At 37.6% G+C, this 7,719-nt stretch overlaps 1 protein-coding gene across 1 annotated transcript; it reads right to left on the reverse strand.

Annotated features, from left to right (window-relative positions):
• Positions 1-3,578: 3,578 nt before the first annotated feature.
• On the reverse strand, positions 3,579-7,258 carry LOC109969732 (diablo homolog, mitochondrial-like). The gene is made up of 6 exons (XM_020616826.1): positions 7,163-7,258; positions 6,552-6,684; positions 5,324-5,446; positions 4,519-4,629; positions 4,246-4,342; positions 3,579-3,940 (listed from the first exon to the last, which is right to left on the reverse strand). The coding sequence occupies exons 1-6, from the start codon at positions 7,204-7,206 to the stop codon at positions 3,732-3,734; spliced, it is 717 nt and encodes a 238-aa protein (XP_020472482.1). The 5' UTR covers positions 7,207-7,258; the 3' UTR covers positions 3,579-3,731.
• Positions 7,259-7,719: the final 461 nt, after the last annotated feature.

The raw sequence follows: 7,719 nt of genomic DNA on the forward strand, positions 1-7,719 counted from the left end.
CTGAGTCAAAAATTGTTTAACATTTAATAAAGTATAAAATAGTGATATTTGTGGATATTGTCTCTCATTCTTTTAAAACAAATAAAAGTGAAATTTAGTGTGGGTCAGTAGGGAATCCCCTTGTTCCCTCATGCACAGTAAACAGTAATGAAACCATTGGTGTACAAATAAACTCTATTAACAGATAAAAGTTCATTGTCTTGTCTTAAGAAGACACTACACCTTCATCTGTTGGAGGGATCAAACCTGGTTACTCTGTCGTCTCTCTAACCACCAGAATCAGAACCTATAGATAAAGTTTTTATATGCAGGGTTTTAAATGTGAATTGACATACAGCATAAAATGTAAATATATATTGATATATGGGATAACATCATTTAAAATATGGACAACCTAGATTTTACATAGAATATGTTTCGTTAATTTTACACACAAAGGCCACAACTACATTACCATACGTCCATTCTATCTTTTCAAATATAAAAACTGTTTACACAAAACTGTCAAAGTTACTATAATCTATTTTTATAATCTATAAAATGACAAATTCTACAGAAATGATGCATCAGTGATTATTATGTTGGAGACTGTTGAACCACACATTGTAATCAGTGTGTAGCCAGTGTTATAAAGATATTCTAGAGATATCGTAAGAAAAACAAGGACATGAAAGTTAATATAAACCCCAGATCGGCTGCTGAAGGACAAAGCAGTCACATGCAACTAAAGCACTTCACTGATTTCTGTTTCTGACCTTTGAAAGGCACACTTACGGTTGCTACTCGGTCCTAAAATGAAATGGTAATGAAACACTCGCCTGCATTGTTCTTTTATTTGAGATAATTACAGCTTTCACACATTCAGGAATCTGGCGCCATGTGCAGCATAGTGTTATTATCATGCACTGTAGCTTGAACTGACAAACTTGCTCCTGCAGCAGTTTCAGGTGGACATCATATTTATTCAGTGAAGATAAGCACAATGCCCATTTCAGTGTGGTTCCATTGTACTGAGATACCCGTTTCATTCAGCAGTGATGTCTTCATATCTTGTAATAGTTTGGCGTTCTCATCAGGGGATGTGAGCTCTACAGGGAGCCTCCAACTCCTGTACAGTTTCACCTGCTCTCTCTCCTAGTGCTACAGCAAAGTTTTACTGTGATTAAAGCATGACCCGTGATGTGTCACCACACTATACCCCCTGCCTCTATATCCTCTGGTGGTTTATTTATATCCTCAAAGAGTTATAAATCCCCAAGTGAACGTGCTGCCCTTTTCACCAATCAATCTAAACTCCTGGGCCACTTTTCATTGGAACAGTTAAGTCAGTGAGGAGTTTCATGTCTTCATTAGATGATAAATCACATAGTGCTTTCTTTGATAAACCATATAATGTGTTAATGATTTCACCAGTTTCAGTGAAATTGTTTCCGTGGGGCCAATTTTGCATCGCTGGTATAACCTGTGCTGCATAAATGCTCAAATCCTCTCAATAGCACTAGTTTATGAGCATTTATAGCCCATGACCTTTGTAATTGTGGTTACCTCATCAAGGTTTTATTCTGCAAACGTTCTTAATCTACCAGGCAGAGAAGGCGCATTGGCACCACCTCCCCTGTGACCAGTGGGTGCACATCCACACAGACTGTCTGGGACATTTGGTCTTACAGTCTGTGAAAACAGCCTTTGTTAAACACAACATTCCTCACTAGTCACATTGGTGAGCCAGTCTTTACACACCTCAAAACCTCCCCATCCCCCTCTTTAGCCACACTCTCAGTCCTGTCCCCTGCCAAGGCTCTACTATGTAATGCAGGGAGAGGTCACCTCACTGCTGACGATACACAGTTGTGTTTGCAGCTCCAAACAGGTAATGAGCTCCCTCTGAAATGGCCCACTGCAGTACACACTGACCTTTGAAAGGCACACATGAGGGCAATTAAGAGAGTATACCTGTTACAGGGCACATCCACATCACTGCAAGATAAGGCTTCTACACTGAGTGGAAATAAATGTGCAGGTTAGCTGTATGTTTTTAAAGTGTAGTTTACCTTTCCCCAATATTTTATATCATGTGAAGGCATGAAGTGAGAAAAGAAGGCGATGGAAATTAATTGGAGTTCAAACTGATTAAAATTCATGTCATACCAATCATACTTTAGTGTATATTACATTAACATTGTTATTTTCTATTGCAAGTCTGAGCACCCTGCTACTTGATGGAAGTCATTTGGCCTTAATTGACTCATTATGACTTGTAAGGCAAGACAAGAATCTCCATTTGGAACTGGCAGCTGATGACCATTTCAGAGCTGATAAATTCTCTGATTCTTCAAACTTTGTGGTATATTAACAGCCATCTGAAAATGAAGCAAGCTGTTGCCCACAAAGCATAAAAAGAAATCACAGCCCTTCCAATTTTAAATTGGATGTAGATCGCCATCTACTGGAATGAAGCTTAAAAACAAAAGGAAGTTATAGAGGATGTTTAGTTCAACACTTAGCAGAACAACATTGTCTGAAATTGTAAAATCATACTGTTTATTTCAGCAGTTGATACAAAGTGACTTGTCTACATGCAAATAAAGTCTGTCTGCTTAATCTCGAGTTCGATCACCCGCCAATAGCTTAACCTCAATCTGAATTAAAGAAATCATTTTGTAACTTGTGTCCCAGTAAACGAAACTATCCAATTATGATATTCTTTTACCTCACAACACTTCTTCCACTGTTTTAATGTTGAGGTAGAGTGGTTTGTTTTTGTCCTGTCCCTGTGTGGAAAGAGATGACACAGTCGATGAAGTGATGACAACTGGGAGCTGAGATATGGTCTAAAAACTCTTTAGAAAAGAGTCAGGACATGGGTAATTTGCAGTGAAGGTAGAGATGTTGAGTGAAAAAGAGAGATACAAATTACAAGTAAAGCAACACTGCCTTTAAAAATGCTCTCAGAGGAAAACCAACCACCAACAGAAACATGCAAAAAATGTGTCACTTGGCCGTCTGTGTGGCGTCGCGTTGTTTACAGAGTGGCCGCTGTCATTTTTGTGCCCACAATCACAGAAGATATTTTGTTCCACACAGTTTGCACAGACACCTGTCATGTATAACATCTTTTCAAGCCAGCAATTAAAGAGATCTGGTAAAAGCTGGTTTCAAAAAAAGTCCTATCCCATGGCAGCAGAAGTGGACACATTCCCTCCTTTTTTACCACTGGTTAAATATTTTTCAGTCATCAGGATCAACATGTTACAAAAAACAGCCTATAGCAAAAACAGTACCAAATCTAATCCAAAAGTCACTTCAGTAAACAAAATATTCATCTAGTAAACAAAATTAAACACAATATTTCATTTTCTGATCTTTCAACACCATAAAGTTTTTTTAACACAGTTTTATCTTTATTACAATGAATTCTGACACAAAGATTTGATGCTGATCAAATCTCAACAATAAACAGTGGGCTGTATAATCACCTGTGCTGCATAAGCAGTTGATAATCAGTGTTCAAACAATAAATGAGCCAAAAATGAGGTGAACACTTATGGAGAGGTTTGTTCTCATTTTGTCGGATTCACTTTTTCAGCTTACGTGCTAATGTGAGCATGAGCTACTACAAATGACACATGGAAATGAAAGAACACATTGGAGGGATGATTTTTTTTAACTTATCATTTAATGTGAAAGAGTCTTTTTATGCTTTCTTCAGTTTTCTGACATCTCTGGGTATTTCAGTCCTCTCTTAGATAAGCCTCAGGCATCTCTTCCTGCTCATTATTATTCTCTACGGACGCAGCATATTGTGCCATCCTTTCAATCTCCATTACTTCAGACTCAATCAACATCTTCTCTGCATCCACTGACAGTTTCCGTGCCTCATCCACCTGCGACTGCGCCACCTGTATGTTTGTCCTCACTGTGATGGATGCATGCTCCGCTCCTGGAAACACAGGAAGGCAAACATGAAGGGTTGATATACCACCACCTCAAGTTCAGACATTCATGAGACAGGCACTCCTGTTGTCTCCATTTTGTTTTACACAAAGCCCTGCTGAGCAACAGAAAACAATGCGTACACTATGCAAAGTTCAACACTAACAGCAGCAGAATAGAAACAGGCACAAACAGCAACTTACAAAGCTTTCAGAAGATGATTCACAGCTTAACACTTGTATTCCTCATAACAAGAGCACTGCAACCATGAGAGAGCTCAGGCACACACTGAGACACTTATCTTTTACACACCTGATGTGTATGCTGCTTCAGCTGCAGTTTCACACAGCTTGACTGCACTGAACCAGGCTGACTCGAAACGCCTGCATTGATCTCGTCTTTCAGTAACCTGTCAGGACAAAACCCATGTCAGACTTCAAAAGCTCTTCAACTGCCTGTTTGTAGGGTTTGCAAGAGTGCTGTCATATTTACGGTGTGGCTATCAATACATCAACAGAAAACCTGAATGGTATGCTCAGAACTGTTTTGAAACACTTGTCACCAAAGAGGACAACTCAGACAAACCTCTGCACGCTGGCCAATGATCACCTGCCAGACTGTATCCTCTTCTGCTGGAGTCAATTTTTCCAGTGAGGACAAATATCGTCTTTGGAGAGCAATAAGTGTGTGCACAGCCTGTTAGCAAGCAGAGGAAGGACATACACAGTTAACAATTAAAAATCAAAGACAACCTACTGAGGCAGAGAACATAGAGGAAGATTTTCTAGAGTATGGATGCTTTTCAAAATATGATAATTCATTCATTCATTAAAAAAAAAAACACACTAACCAGCACAGTGTTTTTGGAAATAAATATATTTATGCTTTGAGTACCAGAAATTTAGCTCTACTGCATTGGAGTGGCAGCAGAAATTACAGAGATCCTGACATGGACAGCTCTATACCTTGCACCCATGACCTGCTCTGCCTCTATCTGACTGATTTCATAATAAACTCAGGGCAAAAAAAGAAGAATAAAGAAAGTTCTGTTTTTACCCCTAAATTTGTATTTTCAGTCCTTCACTTTATTCACCCAACTTCTGTTAGGTGTGTGAGGTGAGGAGTTAAAATCTGAACATCAGCACATACACTTTATGCAGCAGCTCATAAAAACCTAAGTGTCACAAGACAGATAGGTTTTAATATGTCAAGAAAGCAGTGTGTCTGGTGTAGCTCAGTTTAATAAAAGTGCATAACACTACGTAATGTTTATCACTGTGAGACTTCTGAGAGAACCAGTGACTGCTAGTTAGGAGAACAGGTTCATCTCATTTCTGTGGATATAAATATGAACGTGGGTAAAAATGTTTATCACAGGACAAAAACTTACTTTTGAATACTCTGTGATGGCATCTATGAAAGCCAAGGTGGTCTGTGAGAGAAAGGTGCTTGAACTGTCTGTGGCTAGAGAGACGGCTCGTCTGATCAGGGAGTCATGAGAGAGGTTTTCAACCTGCAGCAGAAGCACAGAACAAGGACCTGGGTAATATTAAGAAACAAGTGTATACTGTTTGATAGGGACTACTTATAGTGTCAGTTGGTTACATATTTGAGTGTATAACAACTCATTCTAAAGCCTCTTCTGTTAAAAAGCCACATTCTTCCACTAGCTTAGATTATAGAAAGCAAAATGCCTTACCATTCCAAACAACACAGGCATTTTTCTTCAAATAAACAAAGACAACACTGAAATAATTGTTTCAGATGAGCAATTACATGTCAGTTCTTAGCTCAGACGCTAATGGTAAAAGAAATCAATCCAAGCCAGAAATCTTGAATGGAATTTTGAATCTTGAATCTAAATAAAGATTGCCACATAAAGACAATTACAAGCTCAACCTTTTAACACATTGAGAAAATCAAGAATTAAAGAACTGATGTCTGCAGGATTTATCTGTCCATGTGTTTATCTTCAGTAGGTCTGACTATTGTATTGATGTCTTTACAAGTCCCTCTATAAATCCAGACAGCTACATGTGATTCAGGGTGCTGGCTAAGAACAGAAAAGTGGATCAAATCACTCCAGATCTCAGACCTTTCCGATGATTTCATGTATGTCAGAGAATTGTTCTTAAATCTCTGTTGTTTTATGAAACAGGTAATGGCCTAGGGGCAAATTCTGAATTGCTGCTCCATTATGAACCTTTCTTACCTCCTGAGACAGACCTGCTTGTTGTCCCCAGAGTCAAAACTAAGCATGGAGAAACAGGATACACCACATATCTGGAACAAAATCCTGCTCCAACTTTCAGTTCTTTTAAATCAGAGCTTAAGACATCTCTGATGGCCAATGCTGTTTATTAAGCACAATTTGGAACGATGTATTCATATTTCATACTGCAATGTAATTTTCTCATTTGTATTAATAAGCATTTTATCTGTTCAAGCTTTATCTTCTATTTTACTCTTTAAAATCAAAATTAACGTCTATGTTTATATTGCCTTGTGCAAATCACTTTGAATTGCCTTGTTGTTTAAAAGGTATTATACAAATATACCTTCTTTGTCTCTATACTGTAGATATTTTATTATGACTGTCCCCTGCAGATGACACTCACCTGTTTGAAAGGTACAGCACACAGCCCACCGGCCACGGTTAAAGACGCTATACTGGTGTACAGAGTATTCGTCCATTTTCCCGGTTTACGGACTGCAAGTCTTTTGACGCTCAACAGGACACGAGTGGAACTCCTAATAAAGAGTAACAATAAAATAAATAAAATATCCGCTTATCGTTTAACAAGCCACTCCCAGTTCAAGCCATACTTTTTATAGTGAAGTAACGTTACAGAATCGAACTGTTATGTAATCTTACAAAAGACTAAAGAGCGATCACCGAGTAGACTGAGATCGAAACTGAAGCTTGTTTGTAGCTTATATTCATACTGTCATTAATTCCTTTATACTAAGCTGCTTCGGCGAGATTCTGTAAAACTGTGAAAACACGTTAATACTAATTTAGCCAAGAAAAACACATTTAAGCTGTGCTTTTGACAACTTCCCGTTATCGTTGCTAGCGCTCTTAAGAAGCAAAACATTTTAATTTTCCAATAGTAAAGTCGACAACTAAAGTTACGTTTTAATGCGCGGTTAGCTTCGTATAAAGTATATGTATTTCGTTACAAACCTTGTCTGTTTAATGTTACTTCCCTATAATATATATACATACCTGAGAAAACTAAAGTAGAATAACCCTCTCTTGAGCACGGCCATGTTGGTCCGCCACAATAAAATGTTCGAGGTTCTTCTTCTTCTGTGATAGTTTAATGGCAGTTAGTAAACAGCTTTAAGGTACATTATCGCCACCTCCTGGGTATGAAAGGGGATCAAAATGACTTAAAAAATTAATAAAAAATATCAAAGATAATTTTAACATTTTAACAAATTAACACATAAAGGGCACTGCACATTTAAATTACCTAAAGATCCTTAAATTGTTATGAATAGCAATCCTGTTGGCTTTCTGATTATTCTGTCTTGTAGACTTTCAAAGTAGAGCAATGTTTTATTCTTGAGTTGTTGTATGTTGGGTTTTCCTTCAGATCATGTGGTTTTATGAATATCATAAAATATCAATTTGGCTTATAAAATGAGATTAAAATAAAAATATGACTTTTCCCATATTATTGTTTTCTTTCTTTAAAATTATCTTTTTATTGTAAATTTATCTTAATTCCACATAATATATAAAACATGTTCAACTTCAGTCCAAAAAAGGCTTAAAGC

The sequence above is a fragment of the Monopterus albus genome, unplaced genomic scaffold (assembly GCF_001952655.1).
Source record: "Monopterus albus unplaced genomic scaffold, M_albus_1.0 scaffold180.1, whole genome shotgun sequence".
Lineage (NCBI taxonomy): Eukaryota > Metazoa > Chordata > Actinopteri > Synbranchiformes > Synbranchidae > Monopterus > Monopterus albus.